The 13,591-nt window shown below is 39.1% G+C and overlaps 1 protein-coding gene across 11 annotated transcripts in view; it reads right to left on the bottom strand.

The window, feature by feature from the left end:
- CFAP44 (cilia and flagella associated protein 44) overlaps nt 1-13,591 on the bottom strand; it is a 126,414-nt gene that overhangs the window by 112,507 nt on the left and 316 nt on the right. For 2 of the 11 annotated variants that reach the window (XR_007407875.1, XM_049105154.1), the window contains exons 1-4: nt 13,460-13,577; nt 6,796-6,900; nt 1,309-1,467; nt 599-758 (exon numbers count right to left, since the gene is read on the bottom strand). Coding sequence is in view for 10 of the 11 variants with exons in the window: in XM_049105154.1 (XP_048961111.1) it covers nt 599-758; nt 1,309-1,467; nt 6,796-6,900; nt 13,460-13,577 (542 nt within the window). In the remaining variant the exon portion in view is untranslated. Of the gene's footprint in view, nt 1-598; nt 759-1,308; nt 1,468-6,795; nt 6,901-8,215; nt 8,246-11,315; nt 11,600-11,859; nt 12,223-12,334; nt 12,476-12,498; nt 12,917-12,996; nt 13,222-13,459; nt 13,578-13,591 lie in introns of those variants that run through there. The other 9 variants (XM_049105153.1, XM_025477480.3, XM_049105147.1 and 6 more) reach the window with 8 other exon arrangements.

Consider the following 13,591-nt stretch of genomic DNA (forward strand, 5'->3'; position numbering starts at 1 on the left):
AATGTGTTATTTTGTGCCCTACTTCCTGAGGATTGTCTTCTGATATTCATCTGATAAATAATGTGTAAGTACTACTGCCTGACAATGGCATCTGTGGTTTAAGAAACCAATGATTATAACTAGGTAGCCATTGAGAAAGGGATGTCAGGCTTATAGAGGTGGTAAACCATGATAAGAGGCCTTCTGGTTTCCTTCACATCATGTCTCACAAAAGACAGCCTGAAAAGCATCATTTCTCATTATGGTTATTTGGCATCAACAAAAGCTTAGTATAAATTAAGATTTCAACTTCTGTAAAGGCCAAACTTCTTGGAATTGCCTAAGACAGGGATCGGCAAACTTTTTCTATAAAGGGTCAGATGGTAAATAGTCTAGGCGTTGTGGGCCAGGTGACCTCTGTTATAACTACTTAATTCTGCCCTTGTAGTGTGATAGCAGCCACAGACAAAATGTAAATGAATAAGAATTGCTGTGTTCCAATAAAACTTTATTCATGAAATCAGACTAGAGGCCAGATTTGGTCCATGGGCTGGTTTGCCGACCCCTGACCTAAGAAACTGAAATCCAAAAATCATATACATGTAACTGGAGTGGATACACAAGTGTGAGGAGATCCAGTGGTATGTTCGAATCCGGAGTCACAAAAGGCATCAAAACAAGCTCCATATAATCGTAGAAGAAGTTCTCCGAGATTTTCTTCTTAACTTCCTCCTCTGCCCCTTCTGAGGCTGAAGCAGGGGCTTCCAAATACTGAGATTCTAAAAAATTAAAATATTTTAACTAAGAAGGTCATCTAGTGAATCCTAAATTGTATTTATCAAAGGCAAGAGGCATGTACCTAGCCTGCAGTACTCTAGCAGTAAGTACTACCAGTGGCCTAGTAGGAGGCCACCCACTAATGAGCATGAGAGGAAGAGCCAACCTGTCTATTTGCATCAGGGTAAATGCAGATCTCTGGTCATGGTTTCTGCAGTCTCAAAGAGGAACTACTAGTTAGTTCCAAGGGAGAATTATAATTCACTAATCTGGGATAGAGCATTCCTTAGACCATCCTACTCCCCAGAAAACCAAATATGAGGGTTTTGTATGTGATCCTCAGAAACCTAAAGTATAGCTCCAGAGCTGCTAAATCACCCTATTAAAATATGTTCCATACTTTTCCTTTTATCACCCTGACACAGCCTGCAAATTTTTATTTCTATAGATTTATAACTGTTCAATTTGGGCAACTTGACTTTAAAACAGTTACTATTAAAAAATAAAAAATAAAACAGTTACTATTATTGATAGAAAAATAATAATGCTTACCTCTAATGGTTTCCACATAGTCATCTTGAAATGAACTTGAACTTCCTTCCAAATGTTCCATAGAATAATCATCATCCTCTAAATATGATTCTCCTCCCCCTTCAGTAAGTGTTTCATCTGTGGCATCTTCTAAAGCTTTGTTACCCTCTCTCACAGCAGCTATTAAGAGTAATTTGTTTTAGTAATTTCTACATTTTGAATTAAACATTTCCTTATTTCCAAAAGAGCTAGCATTTTCTGATCACAACAGTAATAAATTAAAAATAAACTATGATATCTGGAAAACCTACAAATATTTGGAAATCAAAGAACATTTAAAAATAATGTATGGGTCAAGGAGAAATCAACAAAGAAATTTTAAAATATCTCAAACTAAATGTTAATTAAAATATAATATGTCAAAATTTGTGGGACGCAACTAAGACAATGCTTAGAGGGAAATTCATAATTTTTGTGTAGTTATAAGAAAAGAAGAAAAGTCAAAACTCAATGACCTAAAGCTCTACCTCATGAATCTAGAAAAAGCAAAAAGGAAAATAAAAATAAATAACAGAAATAATAAAAATGAAAGCAAGGATCAATTAAAAATCAGGTAAACAAACATAGAGAAAATTAGCAAAACCAAATTCTTATTCTTTGATATGATTGACCAAATGGAGAAACTCCTAGATAGACCAACCAAGAAGAAAGAGAGAGACAATATAAATCTCCAACATCAGGAATGAAAATACATCCTAGAGTTATGCCAACAAATTTTACAATTTAAAAGAAATGTACAAATTCTATGAAACAAAGTTACAAAACTTACAAAAGAAGAAATAAACAACTTTCTGTTTATTAAAGAAATTGAATTCATTAAAAATTTTCCCATTAAGAAAATTTCAGGCCAACATACTTCACTGGCGAATTTTACCAAACATTTAAGGAAGAAATAATACCAAGTGTACACAAAACATTTCTGAAAATAAAAGAGACCAAAATCTTTCTCAGTTTATTACATGAGACCAGCAACAATTTAGTCCTTTCATAAGAATCAGAAGTCAATGTCTTGGTAGTTAAGAATCCTTCATCCTTGTGAGAAATTCTGGATGGTTTGGCTGATACATTTGGCCTGGATTTCTTGATAGGACTACACAGAAACCCCTTGTTGAATATGGGGAGAGTCAACTTTAATCTTTCTGCTCAGTGGAAAACCAGGAAACTGATGGACTCTGCATGAGAATTCCATATTCCATATTGCTCATATCTTAACAAGCCTGAGAAAAGGACAAGGTCTCCAGGCAAAAACAAAAACAGAGAGAGAGAGAGAGAGAGAGAGAGAGAGAGACAATGGGGAAGCTACCAGGTATGTGGCCAAATCAGAAAAGAGACCTCTTCTCACAGCACCAAGATAAAGGATACCAGCAAATTGCTTCATGTTACCTTTTGGGATCCTAAGAATCACAATGTGTGAATTTATGAGCTGAGCACAGGGCCAGACCACAGTTAACAGTCCTGCCCCTACAAGAGTCTAGTATAAGAAAGGGAGACCCTGAGGTAGTGCTACAAAGGGCCATTATTATTAAATCCATCCATTCAGAAAAATGCTGCAAAGGACTGGAGACCAAAAAGTAGGTAATCCTGTGTCAGAAAATAGAAAATGGAGAAAAGTGGAAATAGAACATCAAGAGAGAACAAACTAACATTTCTGAAGACAGTGATATAATAATCCTTTTTGGAGAGATAATTCTAGTGGTAGTATGGAGAGAGACTTGAACAGGAAGGCTTGAGTAGAAATCTTTGTTGTAAGAGTCCAAGCAAGAGGAGATAAATATCTCAAATAAAACATGATGTGGAGAAATTACAGATAGGTCTCAGATTCATTGAAATAGTTTAATGTAAATTTTGTGAATGAATTGATTTGCCCAGGTCTCCTCTAGGTGAATAATCAAAATTATATTTCTGAAACTATATTTAGGATTAGAAGTAGAAAATTCCAGACTCCAACAGACATCTAACACCATAATGCCCCATCAGAAAGAGCAAGCCATCTTTAAAAAATCCTTTTACACAATTCTTCACATTGTCTTCTGCTTTTTTTTTTTTTTTGAGTATAGTTGAGTATAATGTAACACAATGTTACATTAATTTCAGGTGTACGACATAGTGATTCAACTTCTCTATACATCATTCTATGCTCACTACTAGTTTAGTTACCATCTGTCACCCTAAAATCCTATGACAATATATTCCCTATGTTGTATCTTTTATTCCTGTGACTTATTCATTCCTAATTAGAAGCCTGTATCCCACTCTCCTTCACCCATTTTGCCCATCCTCCCATGCCCTTCGCCTCTGCCAACCATCAGTTTGTTCTCAGTATTTAAAAGTCTGATTCTGCTTTTTATGTATGTAGTTTTTTTGTTTCAGAATGGACTTTACTGGCAAAAGTTAGGGTTAGAAACATTCAAATTCATAAAATTTAAATAAGACAGGAAAATTATACCTTGAAGCTATGGTAATCACATGATTAGCGGATTCTGCTTTTAATTTGTTTATTCATTTGCTTTCTTTTTTTTTAAGATTTTATTTATTTATTCATGAGAGACACACACACACACACAGAGGCAGAGACACAGGCAGAGGGAGAAGCAGGCTCCATGCAAGGAGCCCAACGTGGGACTCCATCCCAGGTCTCCAGGATCACCCCCTGGGCTGAAGGCGGTGCTAAACCGCTGAGCCACCCGGGCTGCCCTCATTTGCTTTCTTTTTAGATTTCACATATAAATGAAATTATATGTTATTTGTTTTCCTCTAATTTATTTTACTTAGCAAAATACCCTCTAGGCCCATCCATATTGTTGCAAATGGCAAATTCTCCTCTTTCTATGGCTGAGTATCGTTCCATTTTATATATATATAATTTATATAAATATATATAATATATATATTTATAGATAGATAGATACATAGATAGAAAACCGCATGTTCCCTATCTTTTTCCTTTATTAGTGAATGTCTGAGTCACTTCCATATCTCGGCTATTATAAATAATGCTGCAATAAACATGAGGGTGCATAGATCTTTTGAAATTAGTGTTTTTATTTTCTTTGGGTAAATACCCAGTAGTGGATTTATTGGATCATATGGTATTTCCACTTTTAAATTTTTAGGAAACCTCCATAGTGTTTTCCACAGTGGCTGCACCAATTTACATTCCCATCAACAGACCACAAGGGTTCTTTTTTACCAACACTTCTGTTTCTTGCCTTTTTGAGTCTAGCCATTTTGACAGGTACAAGGAGATATCTCATTGTGGTTTTAATTTGCATTTCCCTCATGATAACTAATGTTGAGCATCTTTTCATGTGTCCATTGGCCATCTGCATGTCTTCTTTGCAAAAATATGTATTCAGGTCCTCTGCTCATTTTTAAGTCAGGATGCTTGGGATTTTTTTGGTGTTGAGTTGTATAAGTTCTTTATATATTTCAGATATTAATCCCTTATTGGATACATCATTAGCAACTATCTTCTCCCATTCAGTGGATTGCCTCTCATGTTTGTTATCAGTGTCCTTTGCTGTGCAAAAGCTTTCTATTTTGAAATGGTCCCAATAGTTTTGCTTTTGTTTCCCTTGCCTTAGGAGATATATCTAGAAAAATGTTGCTATGGCCAATGCCAAAGAAATTACTACCTATGTTTTCTTCTAGGAGTTTATGGTTTAGGTCTTGCATTTAAGTCTTTAATCCATTTTGAGTTTTGTGTATGGTGTAAGAAAATGGTACAGTTTCATTCTTTTGCATGTAGCCATCCAGTTTTCCTAGCACCATCTGTTGAAAAGACTGTGTTCTCCCCATTGTCTATTCTTGCTTCCTTGTCATAGAATAATTGACCATGTAAACATGTGCTTATTCTGGTCTCTATTCTGTTCCATTGATCTATGTGTCTATTTTGGTGCCAGTACCATACTGTTTTGATTACTACAGTTTTGTAGTATATCTTGAAGTCTGGACTTGTGATACCTCCAGCTTTGTTCTTTTTCAAGATTGGTTTCATAATTCGAGGTCTTTTCTGGTTCCATATGAATTTTAGTATTTTTTGTTCTATTTTTGTGAAAAATGCTTTTGGTATTTTGATAGCAACTGCATTGAATCTGTAAATTGCTCTGGGTAATATGAACATTTTAACAATATTAATTCTTCTAATCCATGAGCATGGAATACCTTTCCATTTGTTTGTATTTTCTTCAATTTCTTTCATCAGTGTTTGATAGTTTTCAGAGTACAGGTCTTTCACATTCTTAGTTAAGTTCATTCCTAGGTATTTTATTCCTGTTGGTGTGACTATAAATGGGATTGTTTTCTTGATTTTTCTTTCTGCTACTTTGTTATTAGTGTATAGCATGCAACGATTTCTGGGTATTAATTTTGTACCCTGAAACTTTACTGAATTCATTTTTTATTTTTAATATTTTTTTGTGAAATCTTTAGGGTTTTCTCTGTATAGTATTATGTCATCTGCAAATAGTGACAGTTCGCTTTCTTTACCAATATGAATGTCTTTTATTTCTTTTTCTTATCTGATTGCTGTGGCTAGGACTTCCAGTACTATGTTGAATAAAAGCAGCAAGAGTGGACATCGCATCCTGTTCCTGATCTAAGAGGAAAAGCTATTTTTCACCATTGAATATGATGTTAGACATAGGTTTTTCATATATGACCTTTATTATATCAAGGTATGTTCTCTCCAAACCCACTTTGTTGAGAGTTTTTATTATAAATGGATGTTGGATTTTGGATAGCAAATGCTTCTTCTGCACCTATTAAGGTATACGATACTTATCCTTCATTTTGTTAATGTGGCGTATCACATTAATTGATTTGCAAATATTGAACCACCCTTGTATCCTGAGAACGAATCCCACTTGATCATGGTGAGTGATTTCTTCAATGTTTTTTGACTGTGGTTTGCTAACATGTTGTTGAGGATTTTTGCATCTACGTTCATCAGGGATATTGGCCTGTAGTTATCTCCTTTTTGTAATGTCTTTGGTTTTAGTTTCTGGGTATTTCTGTTCTGTTTGCAGTATATGATATTCCTCCATATGTTATCCAATTTAATCCTCAAACAACTCACAATTATCAGCTTACTGAGTGAGAAAATTGAGGCTCAAAGAGGTGAAATAATCTATCCCAGATGAAGCATCTCTAAGCAGTAGACCCAAGCTCATACCTAGAGTCCATCTCTTTCTACTACACTGTATTAGAAAAGTCCATTAAAGACTTTGTAGACCTCACAGGAGAGAGCAACACCAGATGTTCAGAGAGGTCATTATCAACATAGAGTTGACAGTAACTTCTGTGTGCCAGTCTCTGCTCTCAAAGAACTTAGAATTTAGTAATAAACTAAAAGTAAACCATTTCTGTTATACAAATTTAAGTACTCTTTAAAAGTAATTGTACCTAAATTTAATAATAAAAACCTAAGTGTGTATTATCTTTACTTACATCTTGATGCAGACTTCAAGGAGCTCAGAGACCGCTTCCCAGGACTCTTTGATCTATCTAATCTCTCCCCATAAGAATCCTGATCACCTGGTTCTTTCATTTCCTCTGCAAGCACAAAATTGAGACAGCTGTGAGATAAAAATCATTTACAGATATTTTTCTCCTAACAAATTCCACAAGCACCAAACAGCATGTGTATTGATAACTGTATGTTTGCAGAGTAACCGAGATGACTTCACCAGCAGGAGGTATAGCCACCAGCCAAGAGACCTCGCACAACAGCAGAATATAGTCAGTCCCTTTTTCTAGGCCAAGTTACTGCAGTGCCATCTGATTTCCCAGAAGCCTGCAGTGAAATGCCATTCCAGTCCATCTTTTCTCTAAGTATTCCATCTTTAAAGTTAACCCCCTGCCATCCTTACTTTGGTTCATTCCCTCCATTTCCTCTTCCCATCATTTAATTCCCCTGGTGTTACTAATTAATTTCGATTTTTAAATATTTGTTCAGGGCACCTGCTATGTATCAAGTCTTACAGTAGGCACTAAATTATGGTACTGAACTAGAGATGTGATTTCTAATTTTGTGGAGCTTGTTGCTTAGAAAGATAGATATTAGGGGCACCCAGGTGGCTCAGTGGTTGAGCATCTGCCTTTGGCTCAGCTCCTGATCCTGGGGTCCTGGGATCGAGTCCCACATCAGGCTCCATGCAGGAAGCCTGCTTCTCCTCTGCCTATGTCTCTGCCTCTCTGTGTCTCTCATGAATAAATAAATAAAATCTTTTAAAAAAGAAAAATATTAAATGAGCAATTAAAATATCATAAATGCTACAAAAAGGAAAGAATAGGGTCCTGTGGGCATGTCTAATAAGATGCTTAACCCATGTCCTCAAGCTCAGGAAGAGGTATTTGAGACAAGGGTGATGAGTAGAAGTCGGCCAGGCCTAGAATGGACAGTGTGTGTTAGGCAGAGGGAAGTTGAGAGAGTGAGCTGTGTCTGTGAAGGGCTGAAGGCAGTCTGTTGTGAGAGTAGGAGAGTGAAATGGGCGGCTAAGAGGAGGCCAGCAGCAGATTATAGAACTGTCTCTAAGCTTTTGCTAAGGAGTTTACAACTTAATTTCTATGGCAATTGAAAGTCACTGGAAGGTTTTAAGGAGGGAAGTGACACAGCAGGTCTTCCCTGTCCTCTCTCTATTGCAGCTCTTCATCTTTGAAAGCACCTGCTATGTCCTCCTTGTGTTTGCTTCTTCACACCACAATATATCCTCAACATCCTTCTATGGCAAGGCTGGCAGGCAGAACAAAACCACAGTTCTATTTCACTCAGATTTGTGTTTTGATTTAGGTTTGAATCACAATTTGGCCACATAACCTCTACATGAACTCCTCAGTTGTAAATGGGAGTGAAATAAAAACAACTTACAAGGCTGCTATGAGAATTAATTGAACTAATGTATTGTTATCCCTTCCTGGTCTCTAAAGAAAGGCTAGGATGCCAAAACCAGATAGGATACACACTACGTGATCAGTGGAGAGGTCCTTTCATCTGGACCTTGGGGGTCATTCCATCTGTTCTCTTGCAGTGACGTCATAATGATGCCCTGTCTTGATTTGGGGGACAATAGTGCAGGGTCCAAATGTTTTTCTTAAAAGCTATTATTATCAAGAAAGATGGCACTAAAATGGCACTTATGTTATTAAACTGTTTAGCACCCTGGAAGCCATTTTTCTGGGTTACAGGGATGATGATTTACCTTTTAAAAAGTTTGTCTGGTTTTTTTTTCCTTAGTTGTTCTCCCGTTCCCTCCCTTCCTTCCTTCCTTCCTTCCTTCCTTCCTTCCTTCCTTCCTTCCTTCCTTCTTCACTTGATTGTAAATATACACCCACTGGGGTTGAGAGGCGTGTAGGAATCAAATGACAGAAAAATTTTAAGTAGAAAGATCTTTTTTTTTTTTTTTTTTTGTAGCAAGATCTTTTAAAATCCAAATTCTATCATCCAGTATGTTTCCTTTTCCTTCCAGTTTGGATATGCAGACCTGCTTTGTACATTTATACAAGTCACTGATTTTAAAATAATGAAATAATTATAATAATGAAATAATTTTTTAAAAATCGATATCACAGGGTAATTTCAGTTATTGCAGCGTGGTTGCAAATTATCACATACTGTGGGTAAACTTCTTCAGATAGCTACAAACATATCCAAATGCCATTTTCTCCCTCCCTTTCAAGGTTCTTCATAATGTAAATTTACCAATTCGATTCTTAAAACTACTGAGCACACTTATATCAAATGGCATTATGCTAGGCATTGCAGAAGATGCAAAAATGAGCAATAGAGAGCCCTTGGCCTTAAATGCTTTACAATCCAGGAAAAATAAATTGACAATTCTCTTTTAATATAGTCTCAGAATAAACTTTTATAAACCACCGATCCACATCTGAAGCTGACCAGAACAAGGATGATCTGAAAGTCTTGACTAAAGACTAACACCCATTTCTTATCTCACACTTTTGTGGATCAGAAATCCAGGCACACTCAACTGGTTCTGAGTTTCACAAGGTCAAAACAAGGTGTTGGCAGAGCTACTTTTATTTCTGAAGGCTCTGGGGAAAAATCTATTTCTAGGCTTATTTAGATTATTAGCAGAATTCAGTTCCATGTGGTTGTAGGACTAAAGTCCCTATCTTCTTGTTGGCCATAGGTCAGGAGTTGTTCTAAGTTTCCAGAGGCCACAAGGCTCATGGTCCCCTTCAAAGCCAGCAATGGTAGGTCAGTTACCTTTCAATGATTTCAATCTTATAGTTTTTCTTTTCTGCTTCCTACCAATAAAAGCTTCATGAGATTATTTTCTATCTTCTAGTCTTCTCTTTTCCAAATACATTTATTTTTAACATATTGTAACTCAACATTAATAGCATATATATTCTAATAAAGAGCTTGTAAGACCTAATAAATTTACTTACAAGTGTATTATAAAATGAATAAGAAATAATTACAGTAAATAATTATGGTAACAATTATGGTGACATCATTCTGTAAACAAAGGGTTTAAACCACAACCAAAGGTAAATTCGTGTCAAGACAAAAGTATACTCTTTATCCCATGCTATTATAAACAATATATTCCTCAAGTGGCTAATGTTTCCATGCAATAAATTTTAATATCACAAACACAGTTACTATCAGGTTGTGTGCAGTATGAGAGAAAATACTAGAACCCAAGGAATTTTCCGAGTGTTCCGAACTAGCAACACTGGATAAAAAATACTGAGATCTTTTCTCGGCTTTCCTGGTTCAGAAAGAGTGGCTGAAGAACCTGTGAAATGTAATTGAGGTAAGGTAAGGTGGGAGGAGCTCCTGATCTTCTGGGGATTAGCAGTATAAATGATGAGATGGAGTAAGGTGGTTTTTATTTGGTTGGTTGGTTAGGTTTAAGATTGTTTAGAATAAAAGGATTGGAAAGTTGTAACCTGCTAAGGCTTTGCAGAATGGCTTGGGTTCATATCCTAGTTTGGCCAGGATCAAGGTTAGTGTGGCCAAGAGCCAAGTCTCTAGCACCCCTGAATCCTTAGTCCTTTTATATGTAAAATGATGATAAATAAGGTTGTCTGGCATAGTCAAAAGTATTCAAATGTGATCTTTCATACCCATAGTTCTCAACACCAGCTGCCCTTTGGAAAACTTTCATAGCATACCATTCTCAGACTCACACTCTATGTAATTCTTTTGTGCAGCCAAAGATAAGAAATTGGGGTTAAGGACCAGGGGTTTGTATAAAGCACATAGTAGGTACTCAAAAATGGTAGTTGTTTTTAGCATAATTACTACAAATTCTCTCCAATACAGCCAGGGCTCAATAAATGTGACCATGGAATCTTCAGAGAGTTGAAAGAGGTCCAACCTCTCACCCAGTGAGAGCCGCACATCAACATCGAGCTCAGCACCATTAGAAGAGCAGTCTGGTGTGTCGGTCAGGCTGAGAACTGGCTAGCGTCTGACTGACTGTGCTTACAGCCTGGTTCCCCTTACTATACTCCTGTGAGGTGTTACACAGGTGTTCAACTTCTCTGAGCCTTGGTAGTCTCCTCTGCAAAGTTCAGTACCTACTTCAAAGGTTGCTCAGAGATCTCACTGAGTTAATACAGTAGAGCTTTAAGAACAGTGCCTGGCACATAGGCACTCAGTATGTAAACTGGTTGAAGGGATTAATGTATTCATTCCTGAGTAAATGAATGGAACACTTCAAAAGACGATCAGTTGGCTTCGGTTTAAACATTTCAGGTAAGCGAGAAAGCACATTCTGTTAATGCTCAGCTGTAGTTTTTAGTTCATTTTATACACAGTGAAATCTGCCTCCCTGCAACTTGGGCCCATTTTGCCCTTATTCTTCTGGGGACATTTACAACGTTTTCTTGTGTACTTATAACCATTCAAATAATTGTAGCTGCTTTACTTTTCTCCCTAGATCCTCTCTTTCCTAGCTACAGCATCCCAATGCTTTCAATTATTCCTCACTAACCAGGTTTCAACTCTTTTCTGTATCCTGAGAGCTCAAAGAAGTTCGTTCCCAAATATCTCTCCCGATTTTGTATTTTCTTTGAAGGATCCAGACATTTTCCAAAAGAGATGAACTGTTACTCTACCCTTTGGGAACACTGTATTCCTTTAAGGCAGCCTAATATTACATTATCTTCTGGGGGTGGAGGGGGGTAGGCTCATTATATACTGACTGACTCATCATAATTCTGGTTGTAACCAACCAGAATAACTACACCATACTTTGTTCTCAACCATTCCCATCTCATACAACTGAACTAGCTAGGTTTAGGAGTCTATTTGCAGAACTACCTTTAAAAAAAAAAAAAAAAAAAGAAAAGGTTTTATTTATTCACGAGAGACACAAAGAGAGAGAGGAAGAGATATAGGCAGAGGGAGAAGCAGGCTCCCTGTAGGAAGCCCAATGTGGCACTCGATCCCAGGACCCCAGGATCATACCCTGAGCTGAAGGCAGACACTCAACCACTGAGCCACCACCCAGGCGTCCCGAACTACCTTAAACGTACTTTTATTAGAGTCAGGTTAATTGATCCAGCCTATGGCTAATTCTGTTAGCCAACTCACTGAATAGGCTTTCAAGTTTTGAGTCAACCCTGAGGAAGCATAAAGAAAAAGAAAATCATAGTACACAGTGGTGCAAAGGCACGTGTTGTTGCCAGACAGAGTGGTCCCTAAAGCAACATTACTTAGATTCATTCCCCAGATTCCAGGGTCAGTCCTCAGCCTCACAAACTCGGACACTCCATCTCTGCAGTGTGCCAGAGCTGGCCGTGTTAAGACTCAGCGAAGGTCCTTGCAAACAGATGCTCGGTTTTCACTTAACAATGTGAAACACCACTGTGCAAAGACTGATAATAGTCTGTGTATTTTGAATGTTTACCATGTGTCAAACAGTTCTAAGGAGTCTGCACACACTGTTTCATGTATTTCTCAAAACAACTCTAGGAGTTAGGTGCGACTTACAGACGAAAAAGCAATTACCCTGAATCTCGGCCTCTCACCGAGGCAATTGGTTTCTGTGTCCCGTTGCCAAGCGAACAGTTACTGAGACTTTTGAATTCATCCTCTCCCCTCTACTCCCACGGTCACACCCTCGTGTGGCTACGTTGTCTCACCTGTACCATTACCACAACCTCATCTCATACCTTGTCTCTGCCTTTTCTAGTCCATCTCTACCCTGCCTCTTGTAATTCCAAAACACAGCTTTCAGCGTGCTACTCTTCCTCTTTTAAACCTTTAATGGTTCGTCATTGCCACAGGAATAAGAACTCAGCTTCCAGGGCGCCTGGGTGGCTCAGTGGGTTAAGCACAGGCCTTCAGCTCAGGTTCTGATCCAGAGGCCTGGGAGGGAGCCCCCATCTGGCTCCAGCGGGGAGTCTGCTTCTCCCTCTGCCCCTCCCCCTGCTCATTCTCTTTTTTTCCCTCTCTCTCAAAAATAAATAAAAATCTTAATAAAATAAAATAAAGGACTCAGTGTCCTTGACGTGGCACAAAGATCCCTCATCTTCGGGTCTGAGCTCATCTCCTGTCACTTCCCCCTTCCTACTCCCTCCTTAGCCCCTTCTGCTTCTCAAAAGTCTTAGTGGCCACCTGGGACAACTCACGATGGGCTGGACACACTGAGCACCTGTGTGCAACTTTACCTACTTGGATGCCGCAAGTATTTACCGGGCACCTACTGCAGTGCCACGAATTTGCTCCCTACTTTGCCTGCAATATCCTATTCAATTGTAACAAGAACCCCACGAAGTAAGCATTGCCAGCTTTCCTTTTAGGGATCAGGAAGCTGAAGGTGCAGAGGGGCCAACCCCACAAGTGTGGGGCGAGCTGGTTTGCTTGGCCCCGGCACCTAGCCACTTCCCCAGCAGGCTCCCTGCTTCGGGCTGAGCCCCGCCTAACGGGCTCTCCTGGGGTCCACCCCCCCCCCGCCCCGGCCGATGCGGAGCTCGCTGCAGCCAGGAACCCGCCCACTGTGTCCACAGGCTCTAGCTCCGTGCCGGCCGACGCTGCCCGGCCTAAGAGAAGTCAGGCGGGGCCGGCCGCTCCCGGACTGGCCCGCGGACCCGTTGGACCTGTTGGACCCGGCGGCCGCGAGGCTCCACTCACCCGCCGCCGCGCGTCGCCGGTCAGTAGCGGCCCCGGCTCCGCGTCCCCGCGTCCCGCGGTCGCCAGGCAACGCCGCCCCGCCTCCCGGGGGCGGAGCCTGCTGGGCCGCGGGGCGCATGCGCCGCCGGGGGG

Source organism: Canis lupus, chromosome 33 (assembly GCF_003254725.2).
Source record: "Canis lupus dingo isolate Sandy chromosome 33, ASM325472v2, whole genome shotgun sequence".
Taxonomy (NCBI): Eukaryota; Metazoa; Chordata; class Mammalia; order Carnivora; family Canidae; genus Canis; species Canis lupus.